Source organism: Podarcis cretensis (assembly GCF_951804945.1).
Source record: "Podarcis cretensis genome assembly, chromosome: 9".
NCBI lineage: Eukaryota > Metazoa > Chordata > Lepidosauria > Squamata > Lacertidae > Podarcis > Podarcis cretensis.
The window spans coordinates 7,534,167-7,554,566 of NC_137178.1; the positions used below are offsets into that span (position 1 = coordinate 7,534,167).

General features: G+C 40.4%; 1 protein-coding gene across 3 annotated transcripts in view; it reads left to right on the forward strand.

Moving 5' to 3' along the window:
• The window catches only part of CTNNA2 (catenin alpha 2), a 562,131-nt gene that overhangs the window by 47,378 nt on the left and 494,353 nt on the right, over positions 1 to 20,400 (forward strand). For all 3 annotated transcript variants that reach the window (XM_079990774.1, XM_079990775.1, XM_079990773.1), the window contains exon 2: positions 5,147 to 5,253. In XM_079990774.1, the coding sequence (XP_079846900.1) occupies positions 5,152 to 5,253 (102 nt within the window). In that variant the 5' untranslated portion in view covers positions 5,147 to 5,151. The remainder of the gene's footprint in view (positions 1 to 5,146; positions 5,254 to 20,400) is intronic.

Genomic DNA, 20,400 nt, shown 5'->3' on the forward strand with positions numbered 1-20,400 from the left:
TGACTCTACCATTCTGAACACTGGTTTAAAAGAAACAAGGCTGTTTCTGTTTAAGATATTTGTTTGCTGCTTTCTCATCAATAGCATGGCTGCCTGTGCAGCGAAGTGTTCATTAAATCATGAGTACCTGTTTACTCATAAATTTTGTAAAATTCTAATTAATGTCAAGTTATCTTGTTCTTTGAGGAAATTAAAGGATTAATTGCAATCTAAATGGGAAGGTTAGCTGCAGTCAAAGGAGATTATTTTTTTCAATTTAGTAGTAATGACTGTCCAGAATTGTTTAGCATGATCTAACAGAGGTGGGTAACACACCCCATGCATTCTTGATTTCATGTTTTGAACTCCAAAGTCCTCTGAGAGAATCAGATGAGGCATTGCTCCCTTTTCCTCTAGGGCTCATACTTGCCATTAGCTCTTCCCTTCGATAACAGTATTTCCCATCTTCAGGTAGGTAGCCGTGTTGGTCTACCACTGTCGAAATAAATTTAAAAAACCCAAACGTCAAGTAGCACCTTAGAGACCAACTAAGTTTGTTCTGGGTATAAACTTTCGTGTGCATGCACACTTCTTCAGATACCAGATACTTCTTCAGATGCTTCAGAGCATTTTATTTATTTAACCAACATGGTTTGCTCATTAGGTCATGTATGTCATTATAATTGTCTGTACCTGGAAATCTTGAGGGTTCAAGATCATTTGCAAGGGCAATTGCTGTAAAAGTTATGAATTTCTTCGTGATTTTCTTTTCCCTGTGTTCATCACATATATTATTCTGTTAATTCACAAAACTAAAAAATTATTACTTCATCCTGGAGCTGCTCAGTTAAATATTGTATTGGGATTATAAATTCTTTACAGTGACAGTGACTATATTAGCACTGGGATAGAGTCCAGCAGAGGAAGGTAAGGTGGATCTACACCATTTTCTGCATTTGAATGAAGATTAGATGCCTTTCTGAATGAGAGGCAGTGGCCAAATTCAAGTTAATGGGGCCTGATACTGTAATTACTGGAGGAAATTCAATCTTCTATTGGAATCCATTCTGCTAGCTATGCTTGAACTGCAGAGCCAATATTGCTGGTTGTGATATGCATTCCTTTTACTCTCAGGGATTATGGAGAGCGCATTTGGAGAAGTGTAATAGACCCCTTCTATATCAAATGGATTGCATGAAGAACTTCACAGGCGATTTCTTCAAAAGCATTTGAGTACTTTTCTGACACCACTAGGGAGAAAGCTTTAGGCATTTATTCAAAAGTGTTGTCCTCTGGATTGTGAAGTAGTTCAGTTGGTTGAACAGTATTATGAAAATGACTGAATGAAGAATAAGCTATTAGAAAATCAGGGATATAATATCCCCCCCCCCCTTTGTGGTAAGTAAATGCACAATTACAGTACTCAAGTTCCTTTTCCATCTCTTGCCAGATTTCCCAATATTAAGTCTCCCCCTATTTATTTATTTATTTATCTATCTATTTTACATATCTTAATACATCAATTATACAGTCCATTTTGTGTGTGTGTGTGTGTGTGTATTTTGTTTGTTTTCTCTACAGGCAAAGGGCTTTGTTATATATTTTAGGACACCTGATGCAGCTAGCTAACATGATTGTTGCAGTCTCTCACTAGTTTTTCCTACTGAAAACATATGACATACATGCATACATATGTAAGCAGTTTTCAGTGTGTTTTGGGCTGCCTAGCCCAAGCAAGATAGGTAAACATTGCTTCCTCCACCATGTTGTATGAATCCTTCTTGATAAAAGAGAAGAAATGCTGGATTTCCATTTTTTCAGGACAAATGTTTCCAGTCCATATGCTTAATCTGTAGTTTAGAGTTCCCCCTCTTTGTTCCGGGTAGTGGAAAAAACACAACTACAAATCTTAACTATGACTGCACAGGCATTGATTTAATAATTTTTAGATTTAATAATAGTTTGTAGTCCAAGCTGTAGAAGTAAAATGCTAGCAAAGTCAGTGCGAGTTATGTGTGACACATATGCCATTTGTAGACGTCATTCCTGCCCAGGGCTAGTGTACTGCAGCTTTGCACACTTGCCCTTTTTTATTTTATTCCTAAACTGTGATTATGTTGCTAGGTTTTATCTCTTGTGCAATCTCGAATTATCTATTTTCTACATAACCTTTATGGTAACATCTGAAAAACACTATTGTTAAGTCCGTCTGTTTTCAGGTTGACCAAAACTGGTCCTTGGTTGCCAGTGATCCCGCCCCCCGCCCCCGTGTATGTGTGTCATGTGTGTTTATTATTTAAAGCTAAAGTGTGGCAGTCACTTGTTTCTTGGCATGTGCCTGCACCAAAGTAAGTCTGCAGGTCAGTGTTATTTCTGTTCTTCTATTAACATTACAGTGGTACCTCGGGTTACAGACGCTTCAGGTTACAGGCGCTTCAGGTTACAGACTGCGCTAACCCAGAAATAGTACCTCGGGTTAAGAACTTTGCTTCAGGATGAGAACAGAAATCACGCGGCGGCGGTGCGGCGGCAGCAGGAGGCCCCATTAGCTAAAGTGGTACCTCAGGTTAAGAACAGTTTCAGGTTAAGAACAGACCTCCAGAATGAATTAAATTCTTAACCCGAGGTACCACTGTATAGAAATCATTTGAAAGGTTATAAAACTTAAAAGTATGTAACAAAAGTATGTCAAAACCATGAAGTTTAGTGGTGCAAAACATCCATTGGAAATATCTGCCAGAGTTGCACCAATTTTTTTCTGTGGCTAAAAGACAGCTTGGGCCCCCTCTGTCATCTCTTGGGGGTTTGCACTGCTTGTCAGTGAATAATGAGAGGTGCTTACAAGCAATGTGTGTTTTCTTGATATGTTTCTTGATGCTTGCTGCCTTTTCTCTCTCTAAATTTCTACCTTCATTTCTGTTACCTCTGCTTGTCTCTTCAACAATCCCACAATCCTCCCCACATATTTTTGTTTCCTTTTTTCCCTATCTTTCTCTCTGCCCCCCCATCTCCTTCATATTTGTAACTGAGTTCTAGTTGTATCTGTTTCCATACATCACTGTGATATCCATAATAGGATTCATTATTTGGTTGAATACAAATTGATTAACCTCTTTAGTTGTTTGTCTTTAGGTTAGACAGCACACCCCTAGGGTATGCAAAGTTGTTTTCTAATATTTATAATCCTTTATATGAGGTAGCTATGTAGCATTTTATAGTACTTAGAAAGGATTTTATGCTAGGTAAAAGACTGCAGAGAACTGGCAGAATTTTTTGGTCCTATCTATTATTATTATTTATGGGACGCAAGTGGCGCTGTGGGTTAAACTACAGAGCCTAGGGCTTGCTGATTGGAAGGTCGGCAGTTTGAATCCCTGCCACAGGGTGAGCTCCCATTGCTTGGTCCCTGCTCCTACCAACCTAGCAATTCGAAAACACGCAGTGCAAGTAGATAAATAGGTACCGCTCCGGTGGGAAGGTAAACAGCGTTTCCATGCGCTGCTCTGGTTCGCCAGAAGCAGCTTAGTCATACTGGCCACATGACCTGGAAGCTGTCTGCAGACAAACACCGGCTCCCTCGGCCCATAGAGCGAGATGAGCGCCGCAACCCCAGAGTCATCCATGGCTGGACCTAACAGTCAGGGGTCCCTCTAACTTTATTATTATTATTTATTAAATTTATATACCAACCTTCATCTGAGGATCACAAAGCAGGTTTACAGGATATGTCTGTTCAGACATAAGAAACCATGATTGTTGTTACAAAAATGAAGCTGCATAAGCCTTCGTCTTGCTCTCCTCCCCTCCCCTTCTGTGTATATGAGTAGAAGGTCAAAAGCACCCAGCCTACAGCTCTGTTGGTAGAGCATGAGACTCTTAATCGCACGCTCCCATGGGTTCGACCACCACATTGGGCAAAGGATTCCTGCATTGCAAGGAGTTGGACTAGATGACCCTTGTGGTCCCTTCCAACCCTGAAATTCTATGATCTATTTTTGAACTAACTGCAGTTTCCCATTATGTCTTAATTCAGGGAACTGTGCTTGCTTTTAAAAGCGGATAGTTAGAAAACCTAAGTATCAAACCACGGCACTTGTGTAGACTTATTTTCATAATAACAAATCATGGATTATTGTTAAACATCTGAACAGGACCTTTTCTTTGGATGGGTTTATCTGAACCAGTGTGGTCTAGATGGGTCAAATTGTACTTAAGTCATGAATTTAATGTTAAACTAAGCTACATACTTCTGGCTATGTCTATCATCCTCACTGATACAAATGGAAAAAGTGGCCTACATAAAAAGGCTTGCCAAGGGACTCTGGATATTAAATTATGAACTTTGTGGCCTAGATAGGAGACCAAGCCTGATGAAGTTGCCATAGATCTTCTATGCTGAATCTTCTTCATACACAGATAGAAACAGGCATATGCAATAGCATGATGCTTCTGGACTGGTTAAACTTTGTATAGGGACTTGACCTTCAGCTGGATGCATACTTCACTTAGCGCCAGATTTCTGCTTCTATTTGGACACCCTCTGGCCTCTAGGCTAGATTTGGATACAGCCACTCAAGACTCCAACAGTAATCAGAATGGCTGCAAAGATGACCCAAAGAAAGATAGTAGAATATACAGTATTGTAAACTGAAAGAGCAGTTGAAATTGCTATTTTTTTATTCAACACATATTTACTATGCTACACATCAACTTCAAAAATGCTTCCATAAATGTAAATTTTTGATGTATTTTTTCACAAAAAGTTTGTTAATTATAGCTACGGAATGGAAAATGAGTTCGTATTCACTGGAACCAGCCCTAGGTCAACAATAATTTAAGTTGCTATCATTGTCATCAGACTTTTAGGAAACTAGGAGATAGCATCTTCTCAGTGTCTTACGGGATTTTTATTTTATTTTTAAATAAGAATCTTTGGCTAAAAAGACCCCAACAACACATTTGTAGAAATGTTGTCTTACTGATTCAAATCAGAAATAACTCTTATGGGGAATGTAAACCATCTCTGTTGTTGTTGTTGTTGTTGTTCCTATACATAATTAGTAAATGTAACCCCTTTCTAGTTTGAGTCTTGATTTAAGTTCTTAGTGATATGCAACTATATACACAGGTTTAGAATCATAATTGATTGATTGTTTTCTTGCTCTAGGGAGCATGACTTCTGCAACGTCACCTATCATATTAAAATGGGATCCCAAAAGTTTGGAAATCAGGACCCTTACTGTGGAGAGACTGTTGGAGCCACTAGTTACACAGGTAAGCACAGCATTAGCTGCTATTCTGTTTGTTTAGTCATACTTTACACAATTTTCAGTATTTATAGTATGGTGGGAGCATTGTTAACTCATGAATGCAAGACAGAAAGACAAGGTAGGTTAAATATCTTTAGCTGAAATAGTTGTACAGTATTGCACATTTTTCAGGCTTCACCAACATTTTGATTCTGAGGGAGAGGGCGAGCAAAATTTCAAGTTGGATAGAATAATGTTCTGAATTATGATGGGCGGCCTTGAGTTGTCAGGTTTTCTTTGTCACAACTAATCATATACTAAAATGTGGATAGTAATTTAGCATTAAGAAGATGAAGAAAACCTTCAGTACGTGATATGAATGTTAATGATGGTTGCATGTCTAAATAGTTCAATATCATCCATAGTTGTTTGCTTGCTGCCATAGTTATCAGAAGTGTTCAATTAACAAAAACCTTTTGTTTAAACATGTTGTGATAAGGCTTTTCCATGTTCATTCAAGTTACAAAATGGTGGGAGATTGCATCTGTCAATGGCCACACTTTTAACAGACGTCTACTGAAAACCTTTATATTCTGACAGGCTTATTCAGGCAATTAAAAATACATTTTTCTATAATAGTTAAACGATTTTTTTATCGAATGCTTTTATGTATAACTATTGCAATCTACTCTGATATTTTTTATGACTAGCGATATATATTTTTTAATAAAAAAATAGAATGAATTATAAATGAGTATTATATAGTAGCCTAACTTGTGGTTTAACTTTGCCAGTACTTAGGCACTAGCTTGCTGTCAGAAGCAGAGCAGTCCCAGATCTGTATGTTCACTGGAAGCTACCATTCCACATTACAAGTACCCACCTGGAAACCAGGGCCATCCCTGTAAAGGATACAGTTTGGATGGCCCTTGAGAGACTACTGCCTCTTGAGGACTTTGTCCCCTTGCCTCCACATCTGTGAAAACTTAAGCTGCAAGCTCTTTGAGGTTCAAGCCTATGTTTTGTGTATTGTTCACATGTGAAGTCCCATGTATATTGTAGTTCTATATAAATAATAATATTGCTATTAATTTTCCTAGGTTTTTTGTGGCTTACTAACATATGGCTACCAGATTTTTTTCAATGAATCTGGGGACACTTTTTTTTTTAAAGTTACATGCTTTATTATCCCTAATTACATCTATACTTCAGCTGTTTTGCTGTCTTGAGAAGTCCGGAGAAGAGAGAAACCTGGGGGGTGGAGTTGGAAGCAGAGTTTGAGAATACGACTGTGGGGTGTTCACAAAATCACAGATTTGGAAAGGACCTCTGAGGGGCATCTAGGCCAACCCCCTGCAATGGAGGTACCTCAATTCAAGCAGCCTCAACTTAAAAGAACATAAGGCTTCCCTGCTCCAATTTGACTTCTGCAGTTCCTGGTCATCGGGGAAACACTCTCATTCACGCTCTCTCACGCTCAGCTGCTCAGCTCTGCGTCAGCTCCACCGCCGCTCCAGTTGGCCAAAGGGATCAAAGTCATCTCACCCCTCTGCACCTTGCCCAGCAGAGAAACCACACCTCTTGCGCCCCTCCTGGGCAACTGCGCACCACCCACCCATGACTCTCGAGCCTCCCCCGATCTCCTGCCCCCTTACCCCTTCGTTTTGAGAGATTCACAGCGTTCGAAAGAAGAGCTTTGCACATTGCCCAGCAGAGAAACTGTGCCCCTTGAGACTCTCCTGGGCAATGGCCGCCCATCTGCAATCTCTCAAAATGAAGGGGGCAGGAAATCGGGGGAGGCTCAGGAGTCACAGGTGGGCAGTGCGCCATTGCCCAGGAGGAGCGCAGGGCACACGGTTTCTCTACCAGGCAAGGTTCCCCACCCACCTCTGCCTCTGCCTGCCTTCCCACCCCAGCTGCATATTACTCCAGGAGAGCAGGGCGTCACATTTCCCGGGGACATTTAATGAAATCCGGGGACATTCCGGGGACTGAATTTGTCTGGGGACAGATTTGCAAATCTGGAGACTGTCCCTGGGAAACGGGGACATCTGGTAACCCTATACTAACACTATTGCAGCAAAATATTAAGGAAAAAACTTTTCCTTTTTGATATCATTAGAATAAATGCCTGCTACCAATTTGTTTCACAGTTGCTTATACCAAAAATAATATGTCCCCACCCCCCTTCTTCACAGTCATTCTCTTGGCTTGGAAGGGTGGGGTATAAATACAAATTATTATTATTATTATTAAACACTTTGATTAGTAGTTGTAGAAGCACTAAAGGTAAAGGTAAAGGTACCCCTGCCCGTACGGGCCAGTCTTGACAGACTCTGGGGTTGTCCGCCCATCTCACTTAAGAGGCCAGGGGCCAGCGCTGTCCGGAGACACTTCCGGGTCACGTGGCCAGCGTGACATCGCTGCTCCGGCCAGAGCCAGAGCCAGAGCCAGAGCCAGAGCCAGAGCCGCACACGGAAACGCCGTTTACCTTCCCGCTGGTAAGCGGTCCCTATTTATCTACTTGCACCCGGAGGTGCTTTCGAACTGCTAGGTTGGCAGGCGCTGGGACCAAGCAGCGGGAGCGCACCCCGCCGCAGGGATTCGAACCGCCGACCTTTCGATCGGCAAGCCCTAGGCGCTGAGGCTTTAACCCACAGCGCCACCTGCGTCCCATTATAGAAGCACTAGTGCTGCCTATTGTGTAATTTTGAAATAAATGAGTGCTCTAGTAACTATTACTCCTATGTGAAGAGACACTTATTTTTTATCTCTCATGCATTTGTGTTTTGTAGACCATTTTGTCATTTGTACAAGATAGATATGGAAATATAGTCATAATCCAAATTATAGAAGCACAAAGTATTTGCTGCAGAAGAGACTAAGGCATGCCCAGAATATGAAAGGGTGAGAAAGAAGGTCAAATGCAATTTTGTAGGATATAATACTTTAAATATTTATCTGTAGCAATTGATAAATACTGTGGACTCCATTCAGATATAATTGCAAGGAAACATTTCTGCAAATAATCATGAACCAGGGAATTATTAAGAAAAATAATGATAGTAATAGGAGCAATATCAATGAACATTAAAATATATGCTCTTCACCAGATAAAGATGAGAAATTGTAGCCAGTTTTCCTGAAATCTTGCACAGTACAGTGGTACCTTGGTTTAAGAACAGCTTAGTTTATGAACAACTTGGATTAAGAACGCTGCAAACCCAGAAGTAGGTGTTTTGGTTTGTGAACTTTGCCTTGGAAGCAGAACATGTTCCGCTTCCTGTTGAGTGTGTTTCATTGGTAAATTGAATCCCCCACTATGGGAAAGCATGCCTTGGTTTAAGAACGCTTTGGTTTAAAAACAGACTTATGGAACGGATTAAGTTCATAAACCAAGGTACCACTGTACAAATAAAAAAAGTAAGATGCATAAAAAGGTTAGAAAACTACTTTCCAGTATGAAATAACTCTCTTTATTAACTTGATTTGATTTATATACTGCCCTTCATCACAAGATCTTAGGGCAGTTCACAAAATAAAATACAAAGTAAAAGCACAAATAAATTGTTAGAACACAAACAGCAAACCAATATCCCCCACAAACATATTTTAAAGTCTGTGGACTATTAATCAACCAAAGCCTGCCTGAAGAGGAATGTTTTCTCCTGGCACCTAAAGGTATATAATGAAGGCGCCAGACAAACTTCCCTGGGGAGAATATTCCACAAATGGGGAGCCACTGCAGAAAAGACCCACTCTCCTGTTGCCGCCCTCTGGACGTCATGAGGAGGAGGCACGTGAAGAAAGTCCTCAGAGGATGAACGCATGAGTCTGGGTTAGTTTATATGGATAGAGGTGATCCTTGAGCTATTTCGGTCCTGAGCCATTTAAAGATTTGTAGGTCAAAACCACACTGAATTGGGCCCGGAAGCCAGTGCAGTCAGGGCAGGGTGGATGTAAGATGCTCAAACCGTCTTGCCCCAGTGAGCAACTTCGCTGCAGAATTCTGCACCAGCTGAAGCTTTTAAACCATCTTCAGAGGCAGCCTTGCGTATAACGTATTACAATAATCCAAACTAGAGGTTACCAGAGCATAAACAACAGCTCCTTCTTTTTTTCTTCTTTGGCGATCACTCATAGCCAAGTAAGATTGTCTTCCATGAACAAGGTCTTAGTGGTGTCTTTGTGGGTAACTGTGGAGGCCAATTCTGGATACACACACCCTTCCACAGTGGGGACATAGGTTTCTGGGTGGGAGTTGATCACGGTGAGGGTTTGCCAAATGTGCCTTCCTCTTACCTCATTTCTCCATTTCGTACTGAGTCTGAGTGTCTTCAAAGTCCATGACACCTTTGGTAAAGGCTGTTCTCCAACTGGAACCCTTGCAGACCAGTGTTTACCAGTTGTCGGTATTTACACTACATTTTTTAATATTTGCCTTAAGAGAGTCTTTAAACCTCTTTTGTTGACCATGCAATATGCTTTCCATTTTTAAGTTCGGAATAGAGTAGTTGCTTTGGAAGGTGATGATCAGGCATTCACACATGACCAGTCCAACAAAGTTGATGTTGAAGAATCATTGCTTTGACACTGGTGATCTTTGCTTCTTCTAGTACAGACATTAGTTCGCCTGTCTTCCCAAGTGATATGTAAAATTTTTCAGAGACACTGTTGATGGAATCTTTCGGGGAGTTGGAGATGGTGTTTATAAGTGGTCCACGTTTCGCAAGTAAAGTTGGTAGTACAGTGGCTTTGTAAACAAGCATTTTGGTTTCCCTGTGAATGTCCCAATCCTCAAACACTCTGTACTTCAGTTGGGAGAAAGCTTCACTTGCAGAGCTCAGGTGATGCTGGATTTCAGCATCAGTGTTGTCCCTTGTGGAAAGATGACTGCCCAGGTAGGAAAAGTGATCAACATTTTCCAGTGTTACACCATTAAATTGGATTTGTGGCTCTGCAGAGAGTTTGTTTTGTGCTTGTTGGTACAGCACTTTGGTTTTTTGGATGTTGAGCTTTTTGTAAGCTTCTGCAAAGATATTTAGGATGGTTTGAAGGATATCCTCTGAGTGCTCAGACACTATGTCATCAGCATATTAAAGCTCTATGATGGAGGTTATGGTCACCTTACTCTTTGCTTTCAGCCTACTCAGGTTAAAGAGCTTTTCATCTGTTCGATATATGATTTCTTGGATATAGTTAGGAGACAGTTTGCTAAAATCCTTGCAAGAATTTTGCTGGCTGCAGCTAATAAAGAAATGCCTTGATAGTTTTTGCAATTTGTTCTATCACCTTTTTTAAAGAGATTGATAATTTACCTTTAGGGATGCGGGTGGTGCTGTGGTCTAAACCACTGAACCTCTTGGGCTTTCCGATCAGAAGGTTGGCGGTTTGAATCCCCGCGACTGAGTGAGCTCTTGTTGCTTGGTCCTAGCTCCTGCCAACCAAGCAGTTCGAAAGCACGCCAAAAGTGCAAGTAGAAAAATAAGTATCGCTCTGGCAGGAAGGTAAACGGCGTTTCTATGCACTGCTCTGGTTTCACCAGAAGCGGTTTAGTCATGCTGGCCACATGACCCGGTAAAACTGTCTGCGGACAAATGCCGGCACCCTTGGCCTGTAAAGCGAGATGAGCGCCGCAACCCCAGAGTCATCTGCGACGGGACTTAACTGTGAGGGGTCATTTACCTTTTAACGACTGCTGGGATCTCATCTCCCAGATTTTTTTGATGAGCTTGTGAAATTGTGTAAGTTCAATTCTGCGCACTTTGAAGACTTCGGCAGGTATCCCATTAGGTCCACTGGCTTTGTTGTTTTTCATTTGGTTAATAGCTGTACACAACTCTCCCAGATTTGGAGAGACTGCAAGCTCATCTCTAATTTGTTTTTGCAGAATTTATGAGAGGACCTCAGCAGCTATGAGGGAGTTGCGGTTACGAAGATGCTGGTAAAGTTAGGCTATCCTTGTCCAGATAGGGCATAGCTGGGCCACCAGCCGAAGCTGATGGAAGGCCACCAATGCCACCTGAGCCTCAAGTGACAGCAGCGGATCCAGGAGTATCCCCAAGCTATGTACCTGCTCCTTCAAAGGGAGTGTAACCCTATACAGATCAGGCAAACTCCCAGCCATCCGGTCTGAGGAACTGACCGCTAGCAGTGCCTCAGTCTTAGCTGGATTGAGCTTCAGTTTGTTGGCTCTTATCCAGTCCATTACGAAGGCAAGACATTGGTCCAGCACATCCATTGCCTCACTTGCAGATGTAAAGGAGAAATAAAGTTGTGTGTCATCAGCATATTGCTAAAAGTATACTCCAAAACTCTGGATGACCCCACCCAGTGGTTTCATGTAGATTTTAAATAGCACAGGGGATAAAATAGAGCCCTGGAGAACTCTACATTGAAGGCTTCACAGGACTTAAAACCACTCCCCAAGCATCACCCTCTGGGAACTAAGTGCTCCCCCAAAAATACATTTTATGGAATTGAATTATCCTTCTTCCATATAGTATGATGGGACCAGTGCAGATTGCAGCTGTGGATTGGAATTCGAATGTCTTCTTGAAATGGAGGGGTTGTTATTCTGAACTTCAATTATTTAATTTTGTCTAATAGTTATGAATGTTTGCTCACTGACAGTGCCTTTCTGCAACTCTTGACTTAGATTTATATTCATCTTAAGAAAGCCATTAGGAAAGAATAACAAAATAGGATTGGTAAATGTTCATTAAGAAGATGGAAATGCAAAGTCTTTCTCTGCCCTTGGCAGGGTGGGGAATGAAAATTTCCAATCTAAATAAATACGGTTGGCAGCTCATTTTGCTTCCTTGCTGGCAGCAAGGTCAAGGACAGAAATAATCTTCCACCTCTCAATCATACCTCACCTGTACTGCCCAGATGTCATGATTCAGCTTGTTGCAATGGTTACTCACACAGGAAAATGGTTATGTAGAAAAATGTCCAAAATTGTCCAGTGATTATGGTGCTTTTTAGCCCACAGATCAAGATGTTGGTGACAGGTTTATTGGAGTAAGTGGACCTTTTTTTTGGACAGAATCACTGTCTTCCTCAAGAATCAGGTCAGCTAGTTGGCAGTACTTCTGGAAGCGCAGTTGGCATATATGGATGAGAATCCTTTTTCCTAGCTTTGGCTGGGAAACTTCCTGCAATTCTCCTAGGAAATGCTGGACACTAGTCACTGTTTTCTGTGCTCTGTTCATTTCAGATTGGATCACTGTAGTGTTCTTTGCTGTGTTGCCACTGAAGAGCAGAGATTTCAAGGTGTTTTAGAATTTGGTTGCCCAGTTATTTACTGGTGCAGGTCACAGAGCCTGTATTTATACTTGCTTTAAAGGAGTTTCATTAATTACCAGTTAGTTTCTGGGTGAAATTTATGGTATCATTTACCTTTTTTAAAAAATCTAAAGTGACTGGGGGCACAATCTGACATTGTTTAAAATTTATGCCGAACTCTATAGAGTATGCAAAGCTTGTTGAATATTTATATTAGCTTGTTATATATTAGTTTGTTGAAATCTTAATGAATTTGCAAAGCAGGTCAGTATTATCACCCCTATATTGCAGATGCTGAGACAGTCTGAGAGAAAGAGTGGTATTTTCTAAGGTTAACTACTGAATTTATGATGGTGGTATAATTCAAACTGGGATCCTCCTTATCCATAAGTAAATCAAACATTATGCTCTCTAAGCACATGCTCCCAGTTTCTCAATCATCTGAGGTTGGACTGGTTAGTATGGCAGTCTCTGTGGTCCTTTCCTCATTGTAGAGTGTCTTTCTTGTGATGTTTAAACTCTGGAAGCTTTTGGGAAGACCTTAAAAGTGTTTCTGTTCCACTGAGCCTTTTGTCTGCTCTCTGAGTCTTTTATTATGATCCTGGCAACTGGTTTCAAATCTGGTTAGCTTTTGAAATTGTGTTTATTCATTTACTTCTTTGTTTTAAATTTGATTTGTTGTGCAGTTTTGCATTGTATTTTACTTCGTGAGCTGCTTTGTGGCCAAAATATATAAAAGGGGTGTGTGTGTGTGTGTGTGTGTGTGTTTGTACGTGTGTGTATTCCACATCACTGTGTAGTGCTTTGATTAAATATTCTGGTTTTAGATTAAGGAAAATAACGCTTAATCTATAGATGGGACAATTTGCGAGTGATTGTGAGTACGGGTGAAATTGTACAATTATTTTGTAAAGTTAATCCTCTAAAACCGACTTCCACTAGGCTTATATTGGAAGTCAGTTAAAAATTATCTCAATAGCCTTGCAAATATATCTACATTTCGGACACCTTTGTTTGTATTACTAAGTACAGAATTTAGCCCTCCTAAACTGTGTTTGGCATAGGCATTAAAGAGAACCTCAAGCATCATCTTCATTACCTTTCTTGGCATATGTTTTCATTATGCATAGAAGGCCAACTGACCAAAGAGCCAAACAGTCTGGCTTAGTCTTTTCTTGCCAGCTCCCTGGGAGAATTGACAAGATTCCCAGTTGCCCCTTCAGCAAGGCTCATATGTGCAGAGTTTTGAAAACCCCATAGGAATGAGGACTGGTGCCAAAGCACAGTGAACAGTTGTGGCATTGAAGAAGCCAAAATGCCCCCAGCTGAAAATCAGTGTAGTATAGTTTAGTGTATTGGGTTCAGTCTTGCAGATTTAAACATGCCTCTACCAAAGGCTCAGTGTTTGGGTTTCAGCTGAAACAGGATGACTTGCATATATTGCAATAAATAACTAATTTGTTGCTGATGTACATGTAATTAAGACTGGCACATTCTGTGAAAGTTGAAAATACGTGTGCAACAAAAGGAATTATGATGCTGGGCAAATCAAATTAGAGGCAGAAAAACCAGAGCAATTTTGGAAGTTGCTAGTCAGAATGCCTTTTGACAGCTAAGCTGGCAAGGAAAGAGTATCGTACTCCTTGGACCCTAATCAGAAATGACTTCTAGATTTGGAAGCTTTGGACAGTATGAGTTGCTAGCTTAGCGCCAAAGCCGGCTCTTTGGACAGCGCCCTGGTGCTGAATCATACAGGGCTCTAGCTGCAGGCCTTAGCAATTAAGAGGCTGAAGCAGTAGGAGGGCCATAAAACGAACACTGGAATCAGAAGTATATTTAAGTAGGTTTGGTGCAGAGAAGATATCAAGAGCACAGTAAGTTGAGCAAACACTTAAGGCTTTTCCTTCCACACCCAGTTATTTTTTAAATTAACCAATAGATTCCTATTAGAATCTTTAAATCTTATTGTTTTAGCATAGTGTACATGAGTAGTTTTGTTTTGAATTTTTGCTGCCCTTTTGCAGATGAGCAGAAATCGGGAAGGAAGAACTCCAAGTTACTAAATGGTTTGGGAATGTAAAGAAGCAAGTAGATACTAAATTCACGCCCCCCCCGCCCTACTCAAGATTTCTAAGATCATCTATCTCACTGGCTCTCTCACACAACCTTTGAAAGTATCAGTTACATAATAAGAAAGTGGCAGAGCTAGTGGTATCTGTCAACTCATTTTAATTTCTTACAGGTTCATGAAAATGCTGTCCATAATATGTTAATAACATGCAATTAAAATATGCAAATTTAGTGTGGCTCATGATCTACTTCCTACTTAGCCTTTGGTACTGAACAAATTGTCCATTCCTAATTTAGCACGGGAGTCTGCATCTTCACTTCTATGATTCACCAAGATTCATGGAGTAATAGGATTTGACCCTGAAAGGGAATTTAATTTGTATCATTCAGAGCCTGACACCTTAATTATGCTTCTGAGCCAAGGGGAACAAGCAGTAAATGGAATGTAGGACAGATACAATATTTGGCAGGGCAATTCTATAATCAATATATAGGTTTGGTAGGAAGTGAGCTGGCTACATATTTGCCTCTTTCAGTGTTCAGGTCATGAATAGCATCACTTTTACAATAACGTTTGTGTATATTTGCCTGCACTTCTTTAAGTGAAACAATATATACACATTTTCCTCAACTAATTCTATAATATTCCAGTTGCAGAATATTCCACTACAGTGGTACCTCAGGTTACATACGCTTCAGGTTACTTACTCCGCTAACCCAGAAATAGTACTTCAGCTTAAGAACTTTGCTTCAGATTGAGAACAGAAATCGTGCTCCGGTGGTGTGGCAGCAGCAGGAGGCCCCATTAGGTAAGTGGTGCTTCAGGTTAAGAACAGTTTCAGGTTAAGTACGGACCTCTGGAACGAATTAAATACTTAACCCGAGGTACCACTGTATTCATGTTACAGTTAAGCATGTTAATTTTTACATTCTGTGATGGTGCCATACTGGAACAACAGTTCCTTAGTTATTCAGATGTGTTTTCACCTTAATAGTCTGAAATTTGATACTGGGTGATAGAGCTTGATTATACTGAGAAATAACAAAATTTGAAAATGTGTAGTCCAAACTGTGGGACCCTTGGATCTCTTATCCAACTGTAGCGGATCTTGGTACTACTGTAGAAGTGTTCCTGGGATCCCTGATACATGATGCTTGGTCAAATTGTGCTTGAAAATAAGGGCTATTTGAGTCTATAATATGCTTATGAGACCCTCCCTACAGGAGGTATCCTGCAGAAGGTAAAAAAAGCCTCACAAAAATATTAACCACCGAGCACACTTCTTAAACAGGGAAGTCACTTAGGTTATGTATAAATTTGGGGGACATTTGCATTCTTTCTCTTGGAACAATACAGTCACACACACCCAGTCACCAGAAATCATACAGGCAGTCTCTGATTACAGTTTCATAGGCAGGTCCCCCTTGCACCTTGAGAACCCAGCCTATGTATTATATTCTTACTTCATTTGCTGATGGATTATATTTGGTTTACACTTTTCCTCCAAGGTTGACAGATAGGCACAGTTGCTGCACAATTCTGTGATACTTACTTGGTGTTCGATGAGACTTACTCCCAGTCTCAGGTAAACTCAGGGTGAGTACCTGACAGATTGATGGATGCAAAGCACAGAAATGTGGGAGATCCTGGGATTGGTGTGTGTGTGTGAGTGTGAGTGAGAGAGAATCTGACCCCTGAAATCCCACCTGGAAAAGATCCAAGCACACAGAACAGGAGTCAAAGTGACCCCCAAAACTGTTGCCACCCCACCCCACCCCACCCCATCCCATCCTTCCCATGCAGTTCGGACTATCTCTCTACCTGGAGGGGGTGTGGGGAAGAGGCAGATAACAGCTCTCCTTTCCTTATTGATGTGTGTGTGTGTGTTGGATGAGGTGGGGATTTTTAAAATTTCCCCCTCACCAATCTAAAATCAGGAGCCCAAATTTCCTCTTGCTTGGCAGGGTTTTTTTTTTTTGCACTGCCAAGATCCACTACTCTGTTGCTCCTCCCCATCCCACCGATTCCCCTTCTCCAGCCCCCAGCCAGGCCCTTGATCTGCATGCACAGGAGAGAATGAGGATTTCCCCTAACTGAGCAGCAGCAGCATTGCCATGTCTCTGCCGATTTGGGGACTTTGGTGCAGCTATCATCTAGACCCCTCCACTCCCTCCTTCCTGGCATTTTTTCTCAGTCTGGCAAGCACTTCCCTGGCTTTGGGGAAGGAGGTGTGAGAGCTCTGACAGGGCCCTAGAGTCCTCCCGCCTCCTTTCCAAAGCTGGGAAAGAACTAACAAGGCTTTGGGAAGGAGATGAGAGGGCTCTAGGACCCCATTAGAGTCCTCATGCCTCCTTCCCAATGCTGCCATCACTACTACCCCAGGAGCTGCTTCCTGCTCCCTGCCTTGGGGCTTCCAAATGTGCCCCATGTGCCATGTGTTGGATCACCCTGGATTGGTCTGAGAGATTGAGACATGCCCAAAGTCAACCAGCTTAGAATAAATATGCAACTTGTGTTTCTCACATCAAAGCCCAATATACTAAAACCTGGTTGTGGTTTGCCTCTGTATCTGTCTTTTGTATGTTTCTGCTATGGATGTAGCCTGTATAAATAGTTTTGTTTAACTCCAACATTGAAGCCTTGTATTCTGACACTGTCTTCTATTTTATTTTTTGTAAGAGGGATAATACAGCTCTCTCAAGCCTTCTAAATATATTACTCCCTAGAGGCAAACTAATAAGATAGTAGTACAAGGACCTGATAATGTAAACAGAAGTAACACACATTAAATAGTTATGCATTTCACACTACATAAAGAGTTCCTAGAATATCATTTAGAATATGGATTAGTCTGAAAGCTACACCAAGCAATAAATAACCATGTATTTTAATAGCAAATACGCTAATACATAAGTGCATGCACCTCCCACCAGTTTGGATCCTTAAGTCACCTTATTTGAAAAACTTTCATAGAAAAATTGGTACAGATTGTGGTTTCAAGATAAGGTCCTGTGAAGAAAGAAATCAGATAGCTGTTTAGTAAGTTTCTAGAAGTGTAAACTTAAAAAAAAAAGTCTCTTAAGCGACCAGTTGCAACAATGATTTGCTCTAGTCATCTCAATGCAATTATTTCATCAAAATATTATTTGTATCTATGTCTGCTTTATTTCTCTCAACCCCCTACTCCCCTCGCCCCAACACAACTTACAGAGTTTGAGGATAGCTTTATCATGCCTTCTTGGCTGGATGACTTTCCATATGACAAATTTCCCCTAGCTCACCTCCGATGCTTTCCAGGAGCAGAACAGAAAGTGAGGATCATTAATAATTAATAGAAAGGTTTTAGCTGAGAAAAATAGGAAAAGGGTATGAAAGCTCTTCCTAAAAACAATATTTATCTCTAATGTAGAATCATAGAATTGTAGAGTTGGAAGGAACCCTGAAGGTCATTACTCCAAACTCCTGCAATGCAGAAATTGCAACTAGATCATACATGATAGATGACCATCCAGTCTCTCCTTAAAAACCTCCAATGGAGGACAATCCAGTACCTTCCAAGGGAGCCTGTTCCATTGTCAAATAGCTCTTACCACCTGAAAATTCTTCCTAATGTTTAATCAGAATTGCTTTTCTGGTAACTTGAATCCATTGATTCAGGCCCTTTTTCAACAAGCCTTTTAAGCTGAGATATTTCCTTGTCTGCACCTGTATTGGAATTGTTTTTATGATAATTTTACTGTTTTAAAATTTGTTGTTTGCCACTGTGAATGGAATATAAATATAATAGATAGGTAGATGCTGTCTAGCATCTTAGGAAGAGATTACAAAACATCCTTAGCATGTTAGTTATTTGCTGAAATGTTCTGTTTTATTTCTGTTCATTTGCTTAATGACATACATTGTTTAGCATTAGAGCTAGAAAAGCTACCCAGTCATCTCTGCTATTGAAGAGATAAGCCAATTATGAGCTCTTGCTTCCCAGCTTAATTGTATAAATATGCTTGTGTGTGGCCATTTGGAAGGAAATGCTGTTATTTTTCTACTCCAACATCTGAGAGCAGAGTTTCTCCCAATATTCTAAGATAATCTGAACTCCCTTTTATCTAATCAATGCTTCACACTTTAAGAACTTAAAGTGGATCTTAAGAATGCGAGGAGAGCCTGCTGGATCAGGCCAATGACCCATCTAATAATTCTAAAATAATAATCCAGTTTTCACAGTGGCCAACCAGATGCTTGTGGAAACCCACAAGCAGGATTGGAGTACAAAGGCACTCTCTGCTCCTGATATCAAACAGAAATTCTTATGGTCATTTTCTGTTTCAAGGGTTTCCTGGAGGCCATTATCATAGGGTCATGATGTTTGGTAGTTGCTTCTGCCAGCGCCATATTCTGGGATTATTCTCTCCCTCTGAATTTCTGTATGTTCATGTGTTCTCATTCAGTTATAGTTAGCCAGTGTAGCTCTTAGAATTGCTCATAGGCACTTCTCTAGCATATTGATTGAGTTGATTATAACCTCAAGTGATTTCATTCCTCTATAGTCAGTGTCCTGTGCAATTTGTTTGCCATTGGAATACTGGAAGGTATTATGCTATGGTATGTTTGTGGCATTTTTTATTCCTTACTAGACTTCTTTAAGGACTTTTGTATCTGTTTCTGCATTTAAAACTCTGAGTATACTTTGCCTTCTATTGCTATTTTAATCCGCTCATGTGGAATCATAATCAGTCAAGCATTCTGAACCATTGCTGAATATTGAGCTACTTCTAGAGGACATATATTCATCTATTGAAGTTTTCACAGCAAATTAAGCATATGTGTGCATTGCAGAACAGAGTGATTAAGCTTTAATTCATGGTTTGAAATGCTTTAATTAATGACACATTGCTACAAAAGTTTATACCGAGCGAAGTGCAAAATAGTAAAAGTTAAGGCATTTAAGACATGTATTTAATGTTTAAAAAAGTTAGACCTGAAACAAATATTGCTTTTGCAGTAAATTGTACACTTTGTAGATTTCATGGCTTACACAATTTTGAATTCAAAGGAAATTTTCAGTGTTGAGCATTCCATTAGTAGTTGAATGATACATTGATCACTATTGATCAAATTTTGAACAACCATGGGCCCAGAATAGAACTCTGTGGCACCCTGTTTGTCACTTTTTACCATGATGATGAGGAACCTGCCAGGAAGCTAGAGTAGCAGCTATACACTACCTGGCAATTCACTTCTGATAAGTAGCATTTCTTTTTTCCTGGCTAGAATGGTGAATGGTGTTTCTTAAATGGTGTTGCCAATCTGTGATGTTTATGTTTGGGTGTTAATATTTTCTCTTTGCCAAAATACATGCCAAGCATAACAATGTTGAATCATACAACATTCGTAATAAACAGATTTTATATATTTGTATACATTGCCTTCTTTACACCACATATAGCAGTCTATTAGTAACTGTAACAAGTAATTTAAGAACAGTTGTATGCATAGCAGCATTTGAGTGCAGTTTCTATATGAAACAGATATTCTTAGAGGCATGTGAAGTACCAGTGAAAACATGGGCAGCCTATTCCTATTCTCATGTGCATTGAGCTATCAACCATGACTTCAAGATTTCTCTCCTGGTCAGTCACTGTCACTTCAGATCCCATTAATGTATATATGAAGTTTGGCTTTCTTGCCCCAATGTGCATCAGTTTACACTTGCTTACACTGAGTAACATTTGCAATTTCAATACCCATTCATGCAGGGATGTTTTTGGAGCACAAATCCTTTTTGTTTTTATAACCCTGAATGCTTTGGTGCTATCA